A 26,384-nucleotide genomic window follows, 5' to 3' on the forward strand; every position below is an offset into this window, starting at 1 on the left:
ACAAAAACCATAAAAGTGGAACAAGAATGATGAATTTTTGGAAACTCCAAGAGAGAACTAAGGCTTAGAGAAAAATGCAGAGGTGAGGTTGCTTTTGAGCAACCTCATTTGGTCACACTGACTCTCCAAATGTCCACTTCCATCTGGAATTTAGATGTGTGGCCAGTGACTCATTCTGTGTAACTGCATTTCCTGTCCTGGATATTTTTTTAAAAAATGATTTGCTCCTCATAATTAGATCCCACTCGTACTGTTCTTCCTTCTTCACCACGCTGGGGAGCAAAGGCGACAACTGCTCAGACAGCACCATGCTCCCAATGCTCTGCTGCAGACACAAGGAATCTATTATTCACTGCCTTCATCATAAATCTGGACCTAGTCACCAATTATTTTGGTTTAGTCACCAGAAATGTAGGTATTAGGAGATTTCTGGTATAAATTTGGTGGTGGGGGGGCAGGGAGGAGAGGGAAAGAAATAATCTTTAAAATTCAGCAGTATAAAATTTGCATTTCGATAAAAGTTAATGGTGTGTAGTGTGTCATTACCTGCCACCCCAAAGGGCCGCCTCAGTCCTTGCGTGCACTTCTTTGTATTAGTATCCTTGAGATCCATCTTCCCAACTCGGACTATTTGACAAATCAAGTAAATTTTATCCCTGTTGAGATCTTTGTTTCCGAGATCCTGTAAGGCAGGAAATGAATAGTTACATATCATGCATTTTAAGAAGTAGAAAAGAAAGCCTACTAATAGTAAATTGTGGGGATGTACTTAGCACTTAGTGTACATGGAACAATCATACAATTAGTCCTGGGAAAGGTAGAAATTAAGAGGATCACAACCATTTCATTGATAAGAAAGGTGAGTTTTAGGAAGGAAACTGAGTGACAGGTCCCTGGTGTTCAATCCTAATTCTTCAATTTCAAACTAATAGGGGGAGAAGGATAGAAGTACAATATCACTTATACAGGCAGCATTTCCTACATGTCAACTGATGGATACAAATGGCATTTTCTACAAATGACTTCATCTGTCTCATCACTGCTCAGCACCACTGAGGGAGAAAGCAAAAGAAGAGGGGAAAAAATCCCAATAGTTACCATTTACTGAGCACCTCGATGTATGTATATCATTCAGGAATGGGTTGTTGTAGCACCAAACAGTCCCAGCATCTCAGAGCTTATAAGACTACATACATTTTTACTTCTAGATCAGCCTACCTTTCCAATGCAGATGGCTGGAGCATTGCCAATGAGTGGGGCCTCATTTACCTACCCTGAGCTCCTAGCTGACAGATGATCCATCTTATCTCAACAGGTGCTTCCACTGTCCCCACAGCAGGAGAAGAGAAAGTGGCAAATCACTTACTGGCTCTTAAAGCTTCCACTCAGAATGGACATATCACTTTGGCTTGCATTTCAGTGACCAAAGCAAGGGAGGTGGCCAAAGCAAACTTCAAGGGGGACGTCGGAGCACACTCAAGTATGTGTCTTGAAGGAAGAACACTGACATGGTGAACTACACTAATGCATCATGCACTGTGCTAAATTTTTCATAAGCCATGGTCTTGTTTGTTCCTCAACAACTCTCTAAGGTAGATACATTATTGCATCCCCCATTTTACAGATGAGAACTAGGCTAGGTTGTGGTGCTTAGTGGTTGGCCAAACACTAGTCTAGATGTTGCTGTGAAGGTATTTCGTAGGTCTGATGAACATCAGTTGACTTTAAGTCAAGAAGATTATCTATCATAATGTAGATGTGCCTCATCCAATCAGTTGAAGGTCTTAAAGCCTCTTCATGTTGTACCTCCAGTACCCAAACCTGAAGTTTTCTAGTAAAGAAGAAATTCTGCCTCAAGACAGACAAATTCTGCCTCAGAAACCCTGTCTGAGTTTCAGGTCTGCTGGCCAGCCAGTCAGATTTCAAACTTGCCAGCCCCCACAATCACAGGAGCCAAATCCTTAGAATACATCTATCCGTATATCCTATTGGTTCAGGTTCTCTGGAGGACTATTGACTGATACAAGGGCTGTCCTTTTACCAGCTGGGGGAATGGACATCTGCTTCCCTACTCTCCAAATTCTCCCTGTGGGGCAGAGGGGAAGGGAAGACAAGGGAAAGAGGGCTTTCCGACGAAGGAAGCTCAGCCACTCATTTATATCCCCTGCCCTGCTCTGTAGGCACCTGAATTTAAGATCCCAATTACCTCACCTGCAGATGGTTGGACATCCTTTTCTCTGGCCTGTCTGACTCCTTCCTCCCACCCACCCTGAAATCCCCTACAAATGTATCTTTAGAAGCCATGTTCATTATTTCACTTCTGTCCCCACAACAACAGTACTAGCTCCCTATTTTCTACCCTATTAGTGCTAATCTTCCCCAACTGACGTGAAAGTTCACAGACATAATGTATTTCCAGCTGTCCTAGCCAACCAATTCCCCACTATTCTCTGCATGTAAGTACTCTATTTTTGTCACAAAGATTCCTTTATTGCTCCACAAACACATGACGCTCACTTTCAACTCGCTCTTTCTTCCTAAGCCCCCTGTCCACATCTCTGCCTCAGATACCTGCCTCTTATTCCTCTGTATATCCGAATCATTCCCATCCTGAAGACCTCAAGTTTTGTTTCCTTTATAATGACGTCTGTCCTTAATTACTTCTCTTGTCTCATTAGGAATTTTCATGTTTTTGAAATATCTAGTTTGGTAACTTTCAGAGGCATTCCAGAACCACAAAGGCCCTGGCATCTGAAAAGATCCTTCCTAGATGTTATGGGCTGAATTATGTCCCCTCATAATTCATGTGCTGAAGTCCTAACCCCTGGCACCTCGAAAATGTATTTGGATATAGGGCCTTCCAAGAGGTGGTTAAGCTAAAGTGAGGTTATGCAATGACTGGTGTCCTTCTAAGCAGGGGAGAGTAGGATACCGACACACACGTAGAGAAGACCATGTGAGAACACAGGGAGAAGTGATCATCTGCAAGCCAAGGAGAGAGGCCTCACAAGAAACCAACCCTGCAAACAACTTGATCTTGGACTTCCAACCTCCGGAACTGTGAGAAAATAAATATGTGTTCCTTAAGTTACCCAGACTCTGGCACTTTGCAATGGCAGTTCTAGCAACTAACTTACTAGATAAACCTATAAGGTTCTTAACTAAACCCTTATTCTACTCCTCTTCTCTGAAAAGATTTAATTTGATCAAAGGAAGATGCCAGTTCTTTAAGAGCTGTCTCATCAAAGACTCTTAGCACTAGAGAATCTTAACATGTTACACAAGCATAGCAAATACTCCAGCACAGGTTATTCTCTGGAGAGTATACAAATGCCGAGTCCTCACTCAGAACTGTTCCAGTTTGTGGTCGTTCTCAATCATTTTTACTTTGGCCTTGTAAAACTCAGACATATTAGGGAAGATCAACAAAACTTAAAACACCTGTCACTTTATTTAGTAGTCTAATAGTACTCCTTTTATTGTTCAGTCTTGTTTCCTGTGTGTTAACAATAACCCCAAACTGGGCAAATTCTTAGGGAAATAGTATACTCTACTTTCTTCTTATAGAGCCAAGGAGGGTGAATGCTTGTAAGACAGACGGGGCAAGTTCATCGTTGGCGCCACCCATGTGCCAGCTCCTAGGGCTCTACCCTCAAAGAGGAAACCAGAAAGAGCGAACAGCCAGAGATAAGAGAAATGGGGCCAGAAAGGCACATGCCTGCCAAGTCTTATCTCATCTCCAACTTAAACATCACCTCAATGCTCGAGTGAGAGTAACTCCCAGCCAAATGCCTTCACATCACCCTGTTTTAATTATCTGATTGCATGGATTGTCTTCTGACATTTTGTTTATTTATTCACTTACTTATTTTCAGAATTCCCCCCATCACACCTTGAGAGCAAGGTTCCCATCAGCTTATTCCATGCTGTATCCCCAATACCTGACACAGGGCTTACTCATAGTAAGTACTCATTGGATAGCTCTTGAATCAATAAAAGGATCTAGAACACCATAAGCTTCCTTGTTCCAAAATGAAGACTCCCATCATTTCAAGATGGAGAAGCATCCGCTCGTTAAAGCAGTCAACCAAGGTTCCCAAGTTCGTTGGCCATGGGAAGAAGAGGTGGTGACATGGGCAAAAAATTCCATGCTGGCAGAGTCACACTCTCTTTGATAATGAGAGACACAAATTCACTGATGCCCTTTGCTGCATGTTTACATCATGAATTGGTTCCCTGCAAAATGAACCACTGATTGATTCCCTGTCCCTGTCCCTCTCATGAAACATCTGTCTCCTGGTTTAATCAAGAAGCCCCATGGGACTTTCCTATTTATCAAGAAAATAAATAGGCCCCTCCTTCTAACTAATAATAGATAAACAGGACTGAGACACATTTATATATGCCAGGAAAACTTTGTCTAAGCAATTAGGACTATGATCTTATTCCATGCCGCTAGCCCATTTTTTCAGGAAATAACAAACAAAATAAATCAGCTGCACTCCAATCTAATTGTGACATAACATAAGACATTGCACTTAATGGGCTGTAACTGGAAAATTATTGTAGAGCAACGTAGGTTAATCTAGCATGTCGGTCACTCCTGGATCAAACTCATAGGTTTGGCTGACGTCCAAATCCCTCCCTGGCTCCTCCTCTGTTATTTCCCTTGCTAATGCAGGCAACAGAGTGAAAAATCTCATAAATGCTCTTCTCCCCAAAGGAGCATGCAGAGAACACCAATATCCTTAGGTACCTAAAGATCACACTCTTAACACACCCTCATGGAAATAGGACAAGAGATAGGTCTTTGGTGGAAATAATAACCCTTATCTTCTTTTTTCCCACCATTTGTCTTTCCAGAACTAAAAAGCCAGGCTCACTTTCAGACATAAATCATCCAACTAACAATTGATCTCAACATTTCTACATATGTCTTGCCCAGGGAGTATTGGTATATAGAAGAATGATCTAAGGATCTCATTAAGATTTTTAGCCACCTATGATTTGATTATGTTCAGAATATCCACTTTACCAATGTAGTCAATGTTCTTAGAAGGTCTTTTTTTTTTTTTTCTGGTACATTTTAGAGAGGTTTTCAGAAAGTCTGAGCCAGACAGAAACTCAGGTTAACCATGAATTAACTGATAAATCAGAATAGCTGCTATACCCAGTCCACGTAGACATTATTGCTGGAAACGATCTGTACTTGTTTACACAGTACTCTGCATGTGTTCTTGGTGTGCATGTGAGTGAGAAAGAAAGATGGAGGGAGATCGAGAGAGAGGCAGATCCATCTTCCTAACAGCTTCCAAAGGGCACACAGCAACCCCCCTCCCTGTCTGCTCTGAATCTCTCCAGAAAGCCCAGAACACAGATCTGCACCCAAGTCAAGCTCCCTCCTGACCAAGTGACTGGCTTTGTTTCCAAGATCATACCCTTGTGAGTATGGAAGACAGATAAGAAGACAGAGCACACCCACCGTGAAGACCACCTTCAGGTTGTTGAGCATCTCGATCTCCTTTGGGAAGCCCTTGCTGCCCCATCGCACCAAGTAGTTCTCACTGTGGGAAGAAGAGTGGCAACCCATTACTGCCTGGGGCTCAACAATGTTTTGGTAAAAATATGCACTGAGCCTCTATAGTGTGCTTCGACAAATACTGGCTGCTGAGGACTTGGTAGTGTTTGAAACAGACTTGTTCCGTCTTTCTAAGTGATCGCAGTTCTGCCCAACAGAGACAGGGGGACAAAGAATCACTAACATGTACATTCACAGTCTCTTTCCCTCCCCTATCTGCTAAGCAAATTCTGGCCCAGCTACCTAATTTTTTTTAAGAGCAACAGCATTCTCTGTAGAATTAGGAGTGGGAGAACTGAGGGAGAAAGGATTTTGGTTATGTTTTGCTGGACATTAAGAATGCATTTACCCTTCCCATTTCATTCCCTTTTCAAGACTAAATAAAGATTTGATTTTTTAAAAAATTATCCATTGGACATAGGACTGTTTCTTTGAATGGAACATCACACTATGATGGGCCATAGATGGCCTTAGCCATTATGTGAGATACACTTAAATAACTATCTAAATGCAGTTGTGACAACTATTTATATTCAATTGTGCTAAAAAGACAAAGCTCAGGGTATTGCAATAATGTATATCAGAAAAGTCTGGCCTAATCTGGGTGGTTAGGAAGCCTTTGCCCAGGATATGACATGTAAATAAAATTAGTCAGGAAAAGAGAGTGAGGAAGGGAAATGTCTCAGGAAAAGCAAACATGCATTCAAAGGCCCTGAGGCAGACTGGAGCTTGATGCATCTAAAAAATAGATCCAAGGAGAAAGTGATAAGAGAAAACTTAGAGAGGCCAAACCATGTAGGCCTTGTAGGCCATCCAAGGATTTTGATGTGATCCTAAAAGTAATGGATACCCATTAAAGGATTTTATGAGGGACAGTCACACAGTTCTGACATATGATCTTGCATCTTGTAGCAACCATATGCCACTTTCTGGGGTTCATACTAGTCAGTCCAGCCACACTGGGAAAATTGAGAAGTATAGTGCTTCTTTACTTAAAAGAAACTTAAGTTTGCTGAGTTAAGTCATAAGGTTTGCCATACCATATAGGAGCATATATTGTGTCAGTGTTAAATAAATGCCCAGTATTTTGAATTAGGATAAAAACAAAATAAAGCTCAAAAACCAAGTAATCCCAAAAAAGCATAATAAGAATTTAAAGTTAAGGGGAATTGCCTTGTTTTTAGAAATTGGTTCTCTCCAACATCTTGTTACATTCTCTACTTACTTCTAGAAGAATAATGAGGATAGTTTGAGCAAGTTTAAAGGAGAAATGGAACTGATAACAAAAAGAACACAGCTCTGGATTAACCACTGGTTAAAATTCAATCAAGGTAAATGTAGCTTTTCTGGAGTTCCTGGGTGGCTCAGTTGGCTAATCCACAAACTCTTGATTTCAGCTCAGGTCATGATCTCAGGGTCCTGGGATTGAGCTCTGCATGGATGGGGCTCCATGTTCAGTGTGGAGTCTGCTTGAAAATTTTCTCTATCTCCCTCTGCTCTGCCCCCAGCTTATATGCACACACTCTATATATAAAATAAAATAAATCTTTTTAAAAAGTTAAATGTAGCTTTTCTTCCTTCTTTAATTTCTTTTTAAAAATTATTTTATTTACTTATTCAATTGAGATGCATGCATGCTAAAGGAGAGGCAGATGGGGAGGGGGAGGGACAAGCAGACTCCATGCTGAACACAGAGCCCAACATGGGGCTTGATCTAACTACCTTGAGATCATGGCCTGAGCTGAAACCAAGAGTCAGATGTTTAACTGACTGAGCCAATAACCAAGAATTGGTTATTTCCAGAATGTCATAGTGAAATACCTGGGTATTTCCCAGGACCTTTGATTACATGTAGCACCAAGTGATGGTTAGGTCTAAACATTAAGCACCAAAAATTTTCTCTTAGGGAAAATGCAATAATAAATAAGAAAAAGCAACCTAGGGGACTAAGCTGGCTCTACTCATCCCTGAACAGAAGACCTGGCTGCTAAATCCAAAGGCCCACCTGGCACCAAAACAGGTGGGACCTACCACACATGACACTCCTCCAAGAAAGGGGAGGACCATTCGAATTCCTCGAGCATTTTTGGGGGAAAATGAGCCTTGCCACTGACCTGATATTTAAGCTGCTTCTTTTTTGTCTTGTAGAAATTTACCTTAAATTTCCCAAACCAAATCTCTTCTCGCATCCACTGGAATCAGACCATAATTCATCCCAACACTGAAAGCCCAGCCTCAGCCAAATTGTCCCCAGTCCACATTTGGACCACTTTGAGAATGCCCTCACTTGCCTTTGCCAAAGAATGCCTTGCCTTGACATTGTATGTCAACCCTGGCTAGGCAGGAGTAGACAAAATTTATATTTTAGGGGAAGAACAGCAATCTAGAGTCAAAATAACATAGGGAGTACTTCTAAGTTCCTCTGCCCCATTCTTGTATCATGCCTCTTCTCATCTTTCTTTGTTTTCTACTTCCCCTGCCACCCCCTTTTTGGGTTTTTGACCCTTTTGTTCCCCGTCTTCCTCATCTCTCAGTTTCCTGAGGGCTTTCCAGTATTTCTGGCACTCTCAGAGGCATCACTCAGGCATGCCCCATTGAGCATATCATCTGGTGTGGCACATCAGGGAACAGAGCTGCCATGTCACTGATCCACTGCTTCCTTCCACAGAGCTGGTTCAGATCATCCATCACTTAGATGGGCCAGTAGGCCAGGCAATCTGTCAATTCGATCATGAAGAATCATGTCTTCTGAGAGGCAGGAAGGGTCCTATGAGTGCTTTCAGAGTCTTTGTCAGAGGTACCTTGGGAATAGCTGGCAGGGAATGGCAAGGGGCCTATGGCACAAAGATCATTTCAAGTGTGTTCTAAGGGAGCAGGAACACTCACTTGTAGTGTTCACTGAGGCCTAGCCAGGTGAATTGGGTTGGCTTTTTAATATTAGGGATTTAGTTTTGCTATAAAGAATAGCTTTCTACCATGACAGCGCTGAAATCCTAATGAGAACCATTCAGGATATTCTATACAACTTTTTCCTTGGTGACATACTAAGGTGGGAACTGAGGGCACCTGGGTGGCCCAGTCGGTTGAGTGTCCAGCACTTGGTTTCAGCTCAGGTCATGACCTCAGGATCATGAGATCAAGCCCTACATCGGGCTCTGCACTTAGCACAGAGTTCACCTGAGATTCTCCCTCCCTCTCCCTCTGCCCCTCTTTCTCATGTTTTTTCTCTCTCTCTCTCTAAAACAAATAAATCTTTAAAAAATATAAAGTGGGAATTAGCTTGTCTTTGGAATCAGATAGATGGACCTAAGTAGAAATCTCAGTTCTGCCATTAATAAATATGTATGACTTTGGACCAGTCACTTGACCTTCCTGGATCTCATTTTCTCACCCAAATGACGTGGACTAATGAGAATTAAATGAGATCATGCACAGACCTCAGTTCTGTCTTCTTAGATGGATAGCCCCTCCATGTTTCACAAATGTCTCCAGGAGAGCCATTATTTTCTAAATTACTACCATTCATTAGGCGCTGTACATGATCTCATTTAATCATCGTAACAATCAAGCTAGGGAGACAACACTTTCTCCATAAAGGCAGAGGGATTATGCTCCAGCTGCATTCTAATATGTCAACTGGGACTTCAAATATAGGACCTCAAATATGGGACTATGTGTTGGCCCAAAAGCCCACTGAAAGAGACTGGCAGGGTCGCCACCTGGAACGATGGTCTGAGCCACAAGCAGAGGCCAGGGGTTAGAGGTGTTAGAGGGTCAAGGTTAGAGGTGTACCAGAGTCTTTTCCCTGGATATTCTCAAAAGGTGTTCTCACTTCCTCAAGCTGAGGCATCCAGAAGTTCCCTTACTTTCTCCAATATCAAGAGCAATCAGTTAAAGTAGTAATAATAATAGCCACTGCCACTTGGAGTACTGTGTGTCAAATCCAGTGCTTTATATGCTTTTTCTCATTAAAGTCTGAAAGAAATGACCTGGTGAGATTGGCACTAACATTTTGCAAATAGGCAACTCTACGGGGCTTACAAAGATGAGCAACTTGCCCAAGGTTAAGAAAGAGTAAATGGTGGAGCCAGAATATGAACTCAGGCAAATTTCAAAGCCCACATTCTTAGCCTGATATTTCCCTGGAAGAAAGGAAGTTCTCTTCATTTACTTCTTTACTCCCATTTTATTTCATTTATTTTATTTTGCTTTGCTTTTGTTTTGTTTTTAGTTTGTACATAAGTTTTTAATTCCAGTTAGTTAACATACAGTGTTATATGAGTTTCAGGTATGCAATATAGTGATTCAACACTTCCATACATCACCCGGTGCTCATCACAACAAGTGCACTCCTGAATCCCCATCACCTATTTCACCCAGTAACCCCCCACTCAAGTCCTATTTTAAAAGTAGGTATTTTTATTTTATCCAATGCCACCTGTATGAATCTCATTTTTTCTGGTTGTTTTCCAGAATGAAAAACCTATTTACAAAAACTTCCTGTGTAACCATAACCACACTATTGGAGAAATTTGGTACTGAATAATATTTCCACCTGGTTTGCATATCCTACAAGAAGTTATTTCCACATATTCAGACTCAGTTTCTCTTCCAGGTGGGAATTCCTCCACAAAGATGCTCTGTGTTCTGCTAATTCCAATCTCCCATATACAGAGTAGTCAGGCAACATTGAACACCTACCTTATGACTGTTTGCTTGTTGGGGTCATACAGAGACATGAAGAGCTCAGCATCTTCCCCAATTCGGCACACAAAGTTCCTCACAAAGACATAGAGGCTGTGGGTGGGGGATGAGGAGATGCGGGCATACATTCCATAATCTGGCTGGTCTTTTGACTAAAAGTTGGAGGGGAAAAAAAAAGGAGAAAAGTGGAGAAAATCAGCCTAGCACTACTTAGGACTCAAGCCTGAAGATTTCTGTGTTATATCCAGGTTTATCAACAAAAGTTCCCGTGATCTGAGCCAAGTCACTTTGGCTCTCTTGGCTTTGATTTTCTCATTTTGGGAAATACCTTTGTTTAGCCCCAATCTTCCTCATAAAAGTTAGTGTCATAAAAAACACAAACCATAAAAAGAAAAAAATGCTTAAATGGACTTCATTAAAACTAAAAACTTCTGCTTTTTAAAAAATGCATTTAAGAAAATGAATAGGCTAGGAACAGACAGGGAAAATATATTCACAAAGCATATATTTGATGAAGAATCTGTATTTAGAATACAGATACACAATTGTATATACAAGTATACAATTGTATTTAGGACATACAAAAAGTCCCTACAACTCAATGATTAAAAAATCAACCCAATTAAAGTAGGGAAAATATTTGAGCAGACACTTCACAAAAAAAGATAGAAATGGCCATGGCCAGTAAGCACATGAAGACATGCTCAAATCACTAGTCATTCAGGAAAATGCAAATTAAAACATGGTGAGATACTACCACACAACCACTAGAATGGCTAAAGTTAAGAGACTGGCAAGACCAAGTGTTGAATGAATGCAGAGCTACTGGAACTCTCATATACTGCTGATTGGAATGCAAAATTGTATAACCCTTTGGGAAATAGTATGATAGTGTCTTAAAATGTTGAACATACCCAAATTATAGAATATAGCAATCCTATTGTCAGGTATTACTCAAAAAGAATGAAAATATATGTCCACACATATGTTTGCAAATGTTCGTAGCAGTATTAGTTATATAGCCCCCAGGTGGAAACAATCCATATGTCCAATAATGGACAACTAGTTGATGGTATAGCAACTCAGCATTAAAAAGAAAAAAAAAATAATATACGTAACATGAACCTCAAAAACACCAGGCTGAGTAAAATGAGTCAAACACAAAAACTGTATGAGTTCATTTATATCAAACTAGAAAAGGCAAAAGTGCAATCACAGAAAATAAATTAAGGATTGCCTGGGCCTAGAGACTGATAAAGGGAATCAACTACAAGGGAACCCAAAGAAACTTTTCAGGGTGACATAACTGTCGATATAATGATCATGGTGGAGTTCACTCAACACTATATTTTAGTAAGATTCAGTAGACTGTAGTTCATAATGAATTAATTTTGTGTAAAATTATCTTAATAAAACTAAAAATAAAGTTGTTTTCAAATAATGCACAGCGATCAAAGAATTTTTTAAATCATAAGTCAGATTATGTTAACCTTGAAAAAAAATTGTTTCTTTGAAATCTTTTGTTGGCTTTCCACCACACTTGGAATAACATCTTAAGTCTTTTCCATGACCCCTCAGGCCCTGAGAGAGCTGACTGCTGCTCCCTACCTCTCCAAATCATTGCCTATATGTTCCCACTGCTATCATGCCCTATCTACACTGGCCTTTCTATTCCTTGAACATTCAGAACACAGTCCTATCTCAAGGCCTTTTCACTTACTATTCCCTGTGCCTACAACACTTTACTCCTAGATCTACCCAGGTGACTTCACATCATTCAAGTGACAACTCAGATGTTTCTTCTGAGAGAGGCCTTTCCTTATGTTACATTTTAAAATAGCTCCTGATTCATTCCAATTCATATAGAACTAGCTTATTGCCTTTTAGAGACTTATCACCATCTGAAAATAATTTGTCCATTAATTTATTTACTTCTTACTGCCTTTCTTCTTTTCTCCTTTCTGAAATACGAAATTTCCATGAGAACAGGAAACTTGCCTTGCATTAAACTACCTGTGGGATGGATGCAGAATGAATTACAGACCCAAGTACAAAAACACAATAAAATGCATGAGGTTACTGATCATCTAAGGTCATAGGACAGATGTCTCCTTGAATCATATAGAGTCTGATTAATTAGCCTATTATTTGAAGTTTATGATGTGCTAAATGACTGCCTCACTTAGCCAAAGCCTATTTTACAAAGCTCACCATTTCTTCTTTGATGCGCTCTGTGATTTTATCAGTCGCTTCCTCATGGGCATGGAATAAGCTGATGACGCTGGTATTATCAGGGTCCAAGATATTTCCGTCATCATCTCTGACAATCAGGTCCAGCTCAAGAATTCTGAAAAGCCAAAACAGAGAGTGAGGATAAATCAGGGGAGACTTAAGACTTTAAAACGTTGGTGAGAAGTTTATACTAGTAAGTTCCCCTGGTCTCTGAAACTTGCAGACTTCCATGAAACAGCTCTATATTAATGGCCTTGCACACAGCTGCAGGGCATACTGGTACATTTCAGCTTCTTTGGGTGGTACTGTGGCAGTGTGTATTAAATTTTCTTAAAATGTGTATTTCCTGCGATGCTGAATCTAGAGAAACATCCACATTTGAATGAGGACGTGTGTTACAGCACTGCTTGCATCAGCAAAGTGTTGAACAAAACCACAATGTCTATCAAAGGGAGAATAACTAAATAAACTGTGACCTGTAATGGAATTCCAAGTAGCAGTAGATAACAAATATGATATAGCTTTAATGTGTTTGATGATATATCTCAATGAAAAAAATAAAGTATGGACAAATGCATACACTATGTTAATATAAACAAATAAACCAAGCCAGATATATTACCCGGGAGCATATACATGAATGACAAGAAAAGAGAGAAAGGTCTGGATAAAAAGCACCAAACCACCAATACTACCAACATGGCTACCTGTGAGGAGGAGTAGGACCCTGGGACCAAGAGGGACAGAGGAGTCAAAGGAGACATGTGCCTTATCTTAATTTGTTTTATAATATAATAAACATAACATAATATATAGCAGAGAAGGTATTCATATGTTATCTATTCAACAACATTTTTTAATGTAGTTGCTAGAGAAAAATCTCAGATATATTGCTTGTTACCTACAGCTTGCTCTTTAGCTCTTGGACTTCTAGGCCACAAGGTTTCCCCTGCTTGGTATTGATTTGTTTCAATTTGCATCTGCCATTCTGATCAGCATCAATGATACAGCAAACACATGGCACTTGCTGTAAACTCATGGATGTTAAATGTTTTATGTACATTAATGTTTTTATGTACTAATACCTCATTTTACAAATGAAGAAAAGACCAAAGATATGAGGACTAATTAATTTGCTCAAGATCACATAGCTAGTTAAAAAGTAATATGGCATCCTGGTCTGCACTCTTAACCTCTACGGTATACTTTCTAGATGGGAGGCATTTAGGAGTATATTGGGTTAGGGGACCAGGAGTAGGTTTGTAAAGGCCTTGATTTGAAGTTGTTTTGCACTTGATGTTGAGAAAGAGGACCTCAGCTGTCCATACAAAGAAGGTAGGTGGAAGTGGGATGATGAGACTCTGAGAAGACCAACAGTGTTCCTACTTAGGCACCATTACTGAGTACCAGACTCGGAAAGGGCAGCAAGGACAAATGAAGGAGGCTAAGTTTCCATCTCTTATTTGAGAATCAGATTGAGAAGCACATCTCTCATCTCATCCAAATGCAAACAGAAGGGAACCAAGGTTCACCCGTTTGTCCACATTCATTACGAAATTAACTTCCAACTAGATATGACTCGTAATGTTGCACAGCCATGCTGCCGAATGGGCAATGTTAAAGGGGAATAAATGCTTTCAACTAATGCTGAGCAGAGACTCGTGTGACCTCAGAAAAGATGGAGCATAGCCAATACATAATTTAATGCCAAGATCTCTCTAGCTCTTTCTCTTCAAAATTTATCAAGTGGATTTTGTTCTAAAATGTATGAATAAAACATTCTCCAGGGTATATGGAGCTATCTTGGGATTTGGAGGAGTCATTTGAGGATTCCTCACTCCTTGAAAACCAAGGAGCTTGCCCATTACTGGTCTCATGTGGAATTTTAGAAGCTTTAGTAGTCATAGGCCAGGACTGTCAGGATTCCCATAACCCAGGGTCAGGAGAGGCTGCCAATTGAACAGCAGACCATTTGCTTTGGAGAAATGAGCATTTTGACATTTTCTCCTCTGAGATAGACCCACACTGCTCTCTTCTCTTCAAGAAAGTGCCAAGATGTACACAAAACAAGAGTAGGGGAAGAAGGCTCCACCGTATGCATTTTTCAAAAATAAAAAATTTTAATGGAAATGAAAACAGAAATGGCTCCTTCTGTGGCTCCTGATCATCCTCTGGACAAATCTAAACTCCTTTACTTGGCACTTAGGCCCCTCACGGTTCTTGGCTTCCTCTCTGTGTTCAAGTTAATCTCTGAGCTGCTCCCACATTCATTCATTCTCTCTCTCTCTCTCCTCTCTCTCTAATTTCTTCACCTAATAATTCCCATTGGTCTTGTTAGATTCCAACCTGGTGTCAGTCAACTTCCTGTCTCCTACTGCCCTCTTGTCCATGCTTCCTGCTCTTATGAAAGGCATGACTTCCTACTCAAGTGTCTGTTGACTTCTCTCTCCTGTTTTAATCTACATGGTCCTTGGAGGCAATAGAATGCAGTATTAGTTAAACACTTGAACTCTGGAGCCAAGCTACTTGGTTCAAATTTCAGTCATCTGGGGCAAAATGATTTAATCACTCTGTGAGCCTCAGTTCCCTCATCTGAGAAATAGGGATGATAATAGCACCTACGTACCTCATAGAGTTGTCATGAGATTTATCTGAGTTAATGCATGGAAAGTGCTTAAAACAGCACCTGGTAGGTAGTTAACAGTCAGTAAGTTATTATTGGTTCTCATTGCTTGCTTTTAGTTGTTGAGGTAGTGGCTGTATTTTATAAATATATGTGTCCTAGAGGCCTACCAGGTGGTCAACAAACGTCTGATGTCTGAGTGAAGGAACAAAGTGAATAATGGGAAAAATAGGCTGATTCTGGTCAGTCCTCCAGCACTTAATTCCTGGCATTCTTCCCTGACTCTCACAGCATGAGGTGGTGTACCTCATGCAGCTCTTGACCTCTCCCCAGAGGTCTGGCCTTCTGGCTTTCAGGAAGCCATCCACCCCATATCAGAGCTCGGAGCTCCCAACACATCAGGCCAGTGATAATTGAAGGTGTCCAAATCTCCCTCCCTTCTAGCTGCCTCATCAGGGAAGAGCGGTGAGAAGCAAGGGGCCCCCTAGCTCAGAGTCTCTGTTTCCAAGGATGCCTCTCACTTCCCCAAAGAGAAGTGAATGAAACTGAAAGTACAGGGCTGGTCTCGACAATGCTATAGAGAAACAGCTGACTTGGGAAGGACTCTCTCTCCTCCTCCTTCTCCAATCACCACCATTCATGTACTTATTCAAATATCATCGAGCATTTCCCATGTGCAGATTCTGTTCCTGGCACAGAGAGATGAATGAGATGGCCACGCTCTTACAGAGGTCCCATCACAGCAGGGGAGACAGACCAGTAGGGGGGTAATTATTGTTGAAGGTTCTAAGAGCCTGCAAGAGCACCTAACCCAGCCAGGGGTGGACAAGGAAAAATCAGAGAAGGCTTCCTGTGAGCGGTCATTTCTTCCATCCTTGGCCTTTTTTCTTAGGATCCTCGTGAAGAAACAACACCTGAAGGTCACAGATGCCATTATTACAAAGCAGCAAAACTCCCTAGATACTCACACTCCCAACTATAACTATACTCGACTAAGAGATATCACTGCGCCAATGGTGGCAGCAGCTGTGTGGCAAACCCTTCCTGTCACTTGAGGTTGATGTGCATTATAAGCAGATTTGGACACACTCGCTAGCTGCCAGCAGGAGAACTAGTAGAGGGACTGTGCTCCTGGGATGGGAAGTAGCTGGATGTTAGACCTGTTGACTTTCCTAGTGCCCATGGATCTTCCTAGTGCACACGACAAAAGGGCAAGAAAGCCTGGCTGCCGGGAAATTTCCTTCTTATCACATTGAATGGGCTCTTTCTACTTCCCCCTCTGGCCTTGTGGCTCAGCCTTCTGACCCATTTCACAATCTTCTAAACCTGCCATGCTCTCTCATGCACTCCTACCTTCCCTTTTTTTTGGCCTACTTAATACTTCTTTGTCTTTCAAAATTCCCCTCAGGGTTACCACCTTCAGGGTTCCTTGACTTCCTTCTCCAAGTTGAATTAAGGGTACTCTTGTTTCATAAGCCATCAAACTGATCACAATTCATATCAACAGTTTACTTGTAGCTCACTCCTAACCAGACTGTGGTTCCTTAGTAGACAGGAGCTTTTATTTCTACAGCCTCAACAGCTGGCAAGGTATCAGACCAATCATGAATGTTCAATACATATTTTTTATCGGGATGAATAAGCAGGTGAGTATGATTTGGAAGCCATCTAAATAGCCAGGAGGGAGGGAGGGCCTTTACAGTTCTCAAATGCATCTAGGTAGCCCAGTAACGAGGCCTGTGGACTCTGGAGCTGGATTGCTTGGGTCTAAATTCCAATTCTGCCATTACTAGCTATGTGATTCTGGACAAATTACCTGACCTCTTTAAGAGCCTCAGTTTTTTCATCTAAGAATAAAGGCAGACGATAAAACTGCATGCCACATAAAGTTATTATAAGAATTAAATAAGACAGTGAATGTAAAACACTTAGCATCAAGCCTGGTACATAATTAGCTCAGATTAGGTGTTACTTATAATATCATTATCACTACTATTATTATCAGTGGGCTGTCTTGCCTCAAAAAATTGTTTCATGTTCTCCTTAACTGCAAGCATTCACACTCTAACCACTTTCTACTTCTTCCCTTTTGAGGAAACACTTTTGTAACTATGCATATGAGTTAGCTGATGGCATATGGCTCAGATAATTTAGCATGGGGGAAGGGACAGTAAGTCTCACACTGAGATTTAAGAGGGAGTTTTATAAGTACAGGAATAAAATGACAACTAAGCCAAAAGTGAACCAGCATGACTGTGCTCCCCAGCCCCTTGGAAATAGGCTAAATGAGTGCCGTAAATCTCTCAGCCTGGTAATAACCACTGCATAAGCAAGCCCTCCTTCCACTTGCATGTCCCTAGGTCCCACAGGGTGATAAGAAAGGCACACAAACACTGCACTGGTAACAACCTTCTTTCTCTCAAATAGAAAGTGGTAAACATGCATCTCAAAATGAAACCAGGTTTCTCTGGAGGGAGACAGGGAAGAAGGGGGGTGGGTAGGAGAAGACAGCATCTTCTCAGAGGAAAGAGAGGCTTACTTGTTGCCATAATCAATTTTGGATGTGACTTTCTGCTTCAGTTCCTTCAGCTCATCCTTGGGCAGAGTTCCTGAGAGGAGCTGGGACCGCCACTCCATCAGGTCATACATCATGGACTGCACCTGCATGAACCTTTCCTTTTTGCTGGCCTACAAGACAGGAAACAATGCACAATCACCTGTGCTAAGGGCGTGTGGGCATTTATGCGGCAAACTGTGTCAGTCAGTGAAGTATGTTCAGGGGCCATGGATGGCTTGAGGATCTCTCCTGGCCCCCACCCAGCTACCGAGAGACTGGGCGGTAGTCTCTGTCATCTACACATTTCCTTCCACTGGGCCACAGAGACTTCCAGAAATGAAAGTAATAATCCTGATCACTTCTTGTTAAAGAAAGGGTGATCTCTGACTCCCATCAGAACAGATACTCGAGGAGTGGAAATGCCATGAATATCTTCTGTAATGCAGGTCCCAGAGATCAGGCTCTTCAAGGGCACAAACCAGGGCTATTTTTCTGGTGATAAAGGCCTATATCTAGGGCAGTGTTCCCCCAAGTGTGATGTGCACAACCTGTAGGACACAATGGCTTCTGGTGATACAAAGACACAACATTAAATAACATGGAACTATATGGTGATTCTCCTTCTATCCTTCTGTATAAAGGAAGGAAAAAGGTGTGGCTTCATGGTAATATGTCTTTAACCCCTCTCTCATGTTTACCAATTACTTTTTTAACAAAGAGAGAGAGGTCTTGAGTTCAGAGCTTTTGACTAGTACTATAGCAAGCATTTAATAACATTGCCTTGTTTTCATTGTATTTATTTGAATAAAGTTCTTCTAATTGTGCCAAGCACTTTGGCTTTGCACTTGGGAAAGCGTGTGTGGTATAAAATTATATATATATATTTTTTAACATACAAATATACATATATATTTTAATATAACAAATATGTATATATTTGTTATATATATAACATATATATTTTTATAAATATATAATTATATAAATATAATTTTTAAATATATAAAAATATATGTTATATATAAATATGTTTATAATATGTAAATATACATATAAATATATATGTATTATATATATATATTTGTTCTTTATCCCCAGGTCTTGTCACAGAGTTCCTAAAGCTCTGGAACTTCCTGAGTGATAAGAACCTTTTTTTCTTATTCATAATAAGCTCCTTTTCACCATACCTGAGTTTATGTTAATGACATGACTCTTCGTGGCCCCCTTCACAGCTTCTGGATGGGGGCTGGATGCCAGAAGAATTTATCATGTGATTAGAGGGTTGGAAATTTTAACCCCACTCCCCTAACCCTTCCCCTTCAAGGAAGGGAGACAGCCTAGGGATGGAGCTCAGTCACCAATGTCCAAAGATTTAGTCAATCATCCCCATGTAATGAAACTTTGATCAAAATTCTCAATCAGCAAGGTTTAAAGAACTTCCCAGATGGTAAACATATCTATGTGCAGGGACAGTGGCATGCCAAGAGAAGGCATGGAAGCTCTGTGCTTACTCCCATCCTAGTTCCTTTATCTGCATCTCTTCCATTTGGTTGTTCCTGCATTGTAGCCTTTACAGTGTAGCCTTTACTGTTTTACAGTGATCATAAGTATAGCTCTTTCCAGAGCTCTGCAAGTTGTTCTAGGGAATTAGGAGACCTGAGGTGGAGGTGGAGAGGAATGATGAACCTCTGAATTTGTACTAAGCTTAGACAGAAGTGTGGGTAGCCTAGGGACCCAAGACTTGCAACTGGCATCTGAAGTAAGGGCAAACTTGTAATTTTGAGTCTTTAACCTATGGAATATGAAACTGATTCTGGGTAGTCAGTGTTAGATTATAGGTCATCCAGTTGGTGTTGGAGAACTGAGAATTGTTGTTGAAATGACATGGAATGCTGTGAAATTTCTTACATAAATTATTTAAGTTTATTAGAAAGGGAGCCAATTTAAGTATTAAGTAAATATTATACACGTGGTATGCAGACATGGCTAGAATCATGAAGAGGATATTGGAATACCAGAGATTTAAGGTTCTCCTTACTAGGGTAAAGGGCACAATGGACTTAATATTCAAAGATTTCTTAGGGGAAAACAAACTTTCAGGGTGTGGTGTATATGATGTTTAAAAAGGGGTAGTGGAGATGAATAATTAAACCACTTTAGGGATGCCCGGGTGGCTCAACCCTTTGGCACCTGCCTTCAGCCCAGGGCATGATCCTGAAGTCCTGGGACATAGTCCCACCTCAGGCTCCCTAAATAGAGCCTATTTCTCCCTCTGCCTGTGTCTCTGCCTCTCTCTCTGCGTCTCTTGTGAATAAATAGGTAAAATCTTAAAAAAATAAAATAAAATAAACCCCTTTAGCTTCAAGTTACTGTTTTCCACCTAAACTTTCATATCAACTTTTGGGAAACTTATAGAATTGGATGTGCCAATTACCATATATTATGAAGTATCCGCAAGGGAGTCGACATTTATGACCATAAAAGTTAAGTCTACAAATAGCGTATGTACACCAGCAGGTGTGCACAGTGCTGTAACAGACATGCAGTAAGCCTTGGTTGACATTTTCACTCTCAGCTTAATGGTTTTCTTAGCTAATTGCTTTCATTAGGAGCTTTAGAAGCATCAAAGGAGGATTTAAAATTAGATTTGCTTCAATACAGGGAAACTAAGTGCAAAATGCACTCTGTTTTTCCAGGGTCAAAACTTCTTCATAGATCTAAGGACAATAGCCATTAGTTGATTAATATATAAGAACGGTATTTCTCAAGGTATTGTCAACAGACTATCAAATCAAAATCCCCAGGGTTTATTAAAATGTAGAGTCCCATTACAGGAAGCTTATTTTTTAACAAAAAATTCTGCACTAGTTTTAAAACAGAAGGATCACCTCAGACCCCCATGTATTATGGCTGGGTCACAAGCTCACTGTGTGGCTTTGAGAAAGCTACCTAACCTCTCTGGGCCTCCATGTACTCATACTGTTTGTTCTACTATGTCACTGGAGCTACTTTGGCCTGCCCTGCTATATAGCCAAATTCCAAATCTGAACCAAAGCAAAGACTGCCATTAGCTTCCATACTAGGGAGCAGGGTTCTGAGTCTCACCACGTAGAGCTGTTTCCAGATGCTGCCCCATTCCCAAAGTGTCGTTGTCACTTCTTGTGCCAGAGGAATTTCTGCAGGAATGATGTTCTCGATATTTCTATTTAAGGTGGGAGACAAAATTGTGTGAAATTGAGACCCAGGTGCTAACAAGATAAAATGCTAGCAAATTTGCATTAAGCTGCAGCTGCTGAAAGGGCCCTTGCTGGCAGAAGACTAAACCATCCCCAATAGCCACACCAATTACATTATGCAAATACAAGGAACTTCCTTTTTAATGTCCTCCTTCACTGGGGTGGGTCTTGCAAGCTCATTATTCAGGATTAATCGACTTTAATATAATTCAAAGGCAGCTGCCAGTGAAAAGTTTGATTCTCCAAACTTCCTAATATCCCCTCAGAATCAGATCTGAACAGAAATCAATTTGGATTAGATCTCCCATTGCATGGGAAAAAAGAGACACACAAATAAACATGGGCACGGAGAAGAGGGATAAGCTGATTCACATCTGCCAAGCCAGGTTTTCAGAGCTGACAGGACAGAGACATCTATGAGCCCTTGAGGGTCAAGTCTGGTGAAAAATAACAAATACCTTCTTTTCTCCACTGTCACTTCCTTGATGTAGATAAAGGATTTAGGGAAAATACCCTGTTGGAAATAAAATGAAATAAAATAAAATGGCATATCCTTACAGAAATAACTAACCCCAGGCCTTCATGTTTTTTCCCAAAAATAATTGATAAGTGAAACCCTCAAACTTTACAGGAATAATTCATTCTCTTAGGTCTACTTCTCATCAGTTCTCTACCAGTTGTTCTAGATACTATAACAGCCCTAGGTTCCCAAGGATGCTCCTGTCCCATTGTGGACACTCCTCCTGCCAGAGGGACAAGACAAGAGCACATACAAGACTCACGCTAAGTGAGACAATGTGCTCTGTCTTTCCCTGTCCTGCCCAATTCCAGGAAAGCAGTCACCCTTCACAATCATGAATAGCTGGAACATCAGGTCTTAAAGCAACAGTACCCTTGATTGCATATGGCTATTTTGATGAGACATATTTTTCCCTGGACTTATTTTATTGTTTTTTGGAGAGCAGAGCAGGATCATGCCTCCCAATACAGCATGTCAGGAGGGAGGAAGGAAGAAGTGTCTTATTTCCTTGCCCCCTAAGTTTGGCTCAGTTAACAAGAGAAGCTTATAAATTACTTGGAAATTCCTTCATAAATTAACCAGTGTACACACTGGAGGCATATGCTTCTGCGCTAGACATCATGAGCAATAAGACCAGTAAAACAGGCGCCTGCTCTTACAGAGACGATGGTGTAATATAGGGTTGGAACAAGTAAACTCCCTGAGGGCAGAGACTGGACTTGTCTCTGTGAGGTGAGGAAATGATGGATGCCCCCAAACAACTCTAGAGAGAGGCAACAGAAGAAGAATTTCAAATAAAACATGCACAATTCCATGGGGACTCGAGAAAGGGAGAAATCATATGTAATTGGCATATCAGGAAAAGTCGGGGGAAAAGAGAGATTTTCCCAGAGGTTACCCTTAAGGGAAAGGGAGCTGAGGCACCACAAGTGCCAAGGTGTAGAAATAGGAAAGCACAGGACAAAAGGAAAGGGAAATGAGACAAATTGGCTGGGGAGCTGCAGTGGGAGACAACTGCCCAAAGGGATTGCAGAATGGTATAAAGACATCCAATATTGTTTCAAATAAAAACAGACTGACCTTACCTGTAACATTTTGTGCTTTAGGAGGTACCCCCTATACCAATCTGCAAAGAGAAAAAACAGGTCTCTTATGTATTCTTACGAATGTATTGCTGGTTTTGTTGTTGTCATTCTGTTTGTTTTTAACTAGCAAAGAAACTACTGCAAAGTGCTTTAGACTTTAGGTACAGATCCAAGTCTGGAAGCCCCAGGCTTCAACAATCTGTTGAATTTGTTGCCAACATCTCTAAAAAGCATCTAAAAAAACAAGAATTTCACATTACAATGCAAATTTCCTTGAAAAAAATAGGAGACCCAGTAATGGTGGCCAGTGCTTCCCCACAGTGACAGTTGGCCGATGGTGAAGAGCAGCTGGTCCCATCAGACAGAGCAGGTGCCTCCAACTCACCAACCTCCACCCAGCCCTTCACTTATTTCAATTATCTGCCTTAGTCCTGTGTTCATGTGCACGTTTCAACCTCTGCCTTCGAGACATAGAAAGGCTAAGGGAGTTTAGCAAACATCCTAAAATAATACCCATAGTTTTAACAACAGCAAATTGTGTCTAATATATGATTTGTAAAATTTAGTTATTATAAAACAGAGAAGTTCAGAGATAGGTAAAAGGATAGGAATTTTAAAAGAGTCTTCCCTTTGCAAGAATATCAAAAATGATTCAATTAACAGAAGTCCAAATTATACACAGTCCTCGAACAAAATGAGCCTCAGTGTAGCAAGTATTGATGACTATAATGAGTCCACTGGCCTTTGGAATGATTCAAGCACAGCCAACTAGTGGCATTTGTCATCTTTGTAAATAAAAAGCATCTGTTGGGAGCCTCATTAGTAAACCCTCATTACTGGGCTAACAGATTGTTGTCGAAATATGTTTTCAACAGACATACGTGCAAACCCCCAAACAAGTTAAAATGCTAAGTCACCCTTCATAGTTATAAGCCAGGTTGAAGGTCAGGTCCTAAAGAAAATTCTAAAGCAACAGAGGCCCATAGTGGCTCCTATCTTGAGAAACCGAAAGATGAAGGAGACCGAGGAGAAAAAAAAAAAAAAGCAAAACAAAAACAAAAACAAAAAAACAGAAAGGAATGGAGGTCAGGGAGAAAGAATCTCAGGTTTGGAATAAAGTACTGTTCTAGGCATTCATTATATAAAGTCTTTTAATCTCTGTAATAACAGGAGGTAGGAACTGTAATTATCACATTTTGCAAGAGTGGCCTACCTGAGGCAGAGAGAAGCTAAGTAACTTGCCCAGGGTTATAAAGCTAATAAGTGACAGTGTCAGGATTTGAATGTAAGCAGCCATCAAACTGTGTTTCCTGTCTAATGAAGGAAGGAGCACAGTGGTTGCCTACCTTCCTCCAATATCTGAATCCCTATGATTCCACTAAGCAATTTTCCCATTGAATATTTCTAGTGCTGGAAATTTCATGAAGCATCACATTCTATGTTTACACTTCTCTAATAATTTGTCCATAACTATTGGTGATAATTAACCATTAACTATAGCATGTATCCTTTCTGAGTGCTTACTATATGTCAAGAATTCTGGCAAAGTTTTCGTTTTGTTTCTTTCAAATTATAATTTAATCTTTACAATTCTCTAAAGTAGATACTATATTGCCTCAATTCTGCAAATGAAAATATAGAGGCACAGAATGATTAAGCAACTTGCTCATGGTCACACAGCTAGTGGGTAATTAACTAAGATTTATTTTATTTTTTTGAAATATTTTATTTACTTATTCATGAGAGACACAGAGAGAGGCAGAGATACAGGCAGAGAGAGAAGCAGGCCCCATGCAGGGAGCCTGATGTGGGACTGGATCCTGGGACCCCAGGATCACACCCCGGGCCGAAGGGAGGCGTTCAACCCCTGAGCCACCCAGGCATCCCTGTAACTAAGATCTAAATCCAAGCATCTAATCCCACAGAGATGACACTCCACAGCCTTGCACTATAACAACTCCTTTGTTTGTAGTTCTACCCTATGCCACCAGCGAAATATAAGAACATCTTTGCAATATTGCTAGCTACCATTTACTGATTACTTAATGTATGAAAAGCTGTATGCTAAGTGTTGTACATGCATTTTCTTATTTAGTCCTCATATCAATACTGTGAGCTAAGTACTATCATTCCCATTTCATAGATGAAAAAACTGGGGTTCAAGTTGGTTGATACACAAGGCCAAATCACACAGCCAGGATTCATGGGCAAAGCTGTGTGGCTTCAAAGCCAGCCCTCAGGGATCCCTGGGTGGCTCAGCGGTTTGGTGCCTGCCTTTAGCCCAGGGCGCCATCCTGGAGTCCCAGAATCGAGTCCCCTGTCTGGTTCCCGGCATGGAGCCTGCTTCTCCCTCCTCCTGTGTCTCTGCCTTTCTCTCTCTCTCTCTCTCTCTCTCTGTGTGTGTGTCTATCATAGATAAATAAATAAATAAATCTTAAAAAAAAAAAAAAGCCAGCCCTCAATGCTGTTCTGACACATTAGTCCTTATGTGATGAGTATATATACAGAAAAACTTCTCTTAGAGCACAAATACAGACAAAGGTCTGTTAGTTGCAGTGACCTGAATCTACTTGTTGGCCAAGGCCACCAAAATCTACCAGAGAGTGGGAAAACAATCAAAGGACCAACAGTTCCTACCCAAAGCTCATGCTCACATCCACATCTCCATGACAGGGGCCCCATCAGGGTCCCTTGACTCCCTGGTCCAGGGACTCTGTCTACTTAGACCCTTGAGACTCAGTTACTTATGCATGCCTTGTAGTTTTTCTAATTCAACCAACACTGATAGTTCACATGACACTGGGCTAAGTACTTTCAGAAATAATCCCCTGTGACCCTTGATGAGAGGGCTTATTACCACCAGCACTTGCAAGATGATTATAATACCTCAACTGCATCAGGACTGTCCTCAGGACTTTTTCTGACATCTCCACTCCCGCTAGGTCATGGACTTCCATGACTCCTGATATTGGCTCCGTAATCTGGTCCCGTCAGCTGTATCTGGCTATACTCCCAGACCCCACTAGGCAGATAATAGTAGTTGGCATCCGTAGCAAAATCCATGACAATGAACACCATGATCGAAAGCAGACTGTGTTAACACAGCACTTGAGGTATCCCAGGACTTGCCCCCAGGCTGAACACACTTTCGAGTCAAATAATATTACCATTCACGAGATAAGCACTTCTGTTTTTAATACAAAACTCACAAAGTGCATCCTAGGGGAAGATGAGAAAAGGAAAATGTTTTCATTCTTCTGGACAATTATGAAGTACTAATTCCTCAAATTGTCCTCCTTTCCCACATCCCAAATACCAAAATGAAATGTACCTAAATTTTCTAATCATCAAGTGTAGAGGGTAAAGAGAAATTGAAGAGAAATTAAAAATATCCCAGGATGTTAAAAAAAAATCCATAGGCTAAAGATTCAATCCTCTGTCATCTATAGGCAGCATAATTTTGGGTCATGTAACTAAAGCCTCTGTGTTTACATCTATAAAATGAGAGGAATAACAGGTACCCCACAGGGTGTTGCAAGAACTATTTTTTAAACATGATTATGAAGTAGGGGCACCTGGGTGGCTCAGCAGATGAGCATCTGCCTTCAGCTTGGGCCATGATCCCAGGGTCCTGGGATCAAATCTGACATCAGCCTCCCCACAGGGAACCTGCTTCTCCCTCTGCCTATGTTTCCGCCTCTCTCTGTATGTCTCTCATGAATAAATAAATAAAATCTTTTTTAAAAAAATAAAAATAAAAATAAAACATGATTACAAAGTAAACATGTCTAATAAAAGTATAAAACATTGGATGGAAAGAAGACATACCAATTCAGGATAAGTGTTACC

At 40.8% G+C, this 26,384-nt stretch overlaps 1 protein-coding gene across 1 annotated transcript in view; it reads right to left on the reverse strand.

Annotated features, from left to right (window-relative positions):
- DOCK2 (dedicator of cytokinesis 2) overlaps nucleotides 1–26,384 on the reverse strand; it is a 397,914-nt gene that overhangs the window by 344,320 nt on the left and 27,210 nt on the right. The window contains exons 3-10 of the mRNA XM_025434190.3: nucleotides 22,536–22,576; nucleotides 21,389–21,444; nucleotides 20,800–20,896; nucleotides 17,677–17,825; nucleotides 12,494–12,629; nucleotides 10,280–10,434; nucleotides 5,483–5,564; nucleotides 547–682 (exon numbers count right to left, since the gene is read on the reverse strand). Coding sequence (XP_025289975.1) covers nucleotides 547–682; nucleotides 5,483–5,564; nucleotides 10,280–10,434; nucleotides 12,494–12,629; nucleotides 17,677–17,825; nucleotides 20,800–20,896; nucleotides 21,389–21,444; nucleotides 22,536–22,576 — 852 coding nt within the window. The remainder of the gene's footprint in view (nucleotides 1–546; nucleotides 683–5,482; nucleotides 5,565–10,279; nucleotides 10,435–12,493; nucleotides 12,630–17,676; nucleotides 17,826–20,799; nucleotides 20,897–21,388; nucleotides 21,445–22,535; nucleotides 22,577–26,384) is intronic.

Source organism: Canis lupus, chromosome 4, assembly GCF_003254725.2.
Source record: "Canis lupus dingo isolate Sandy chromosome 4, ASM325472v2, whole genome shotgun sequence".
Taxonomy (NCBI): domain Eukaryota; kingdom Metazoa; phylum Chordata; class Mammalia; order Carnivora; family Canidae; genus Canis; species Canis lupus.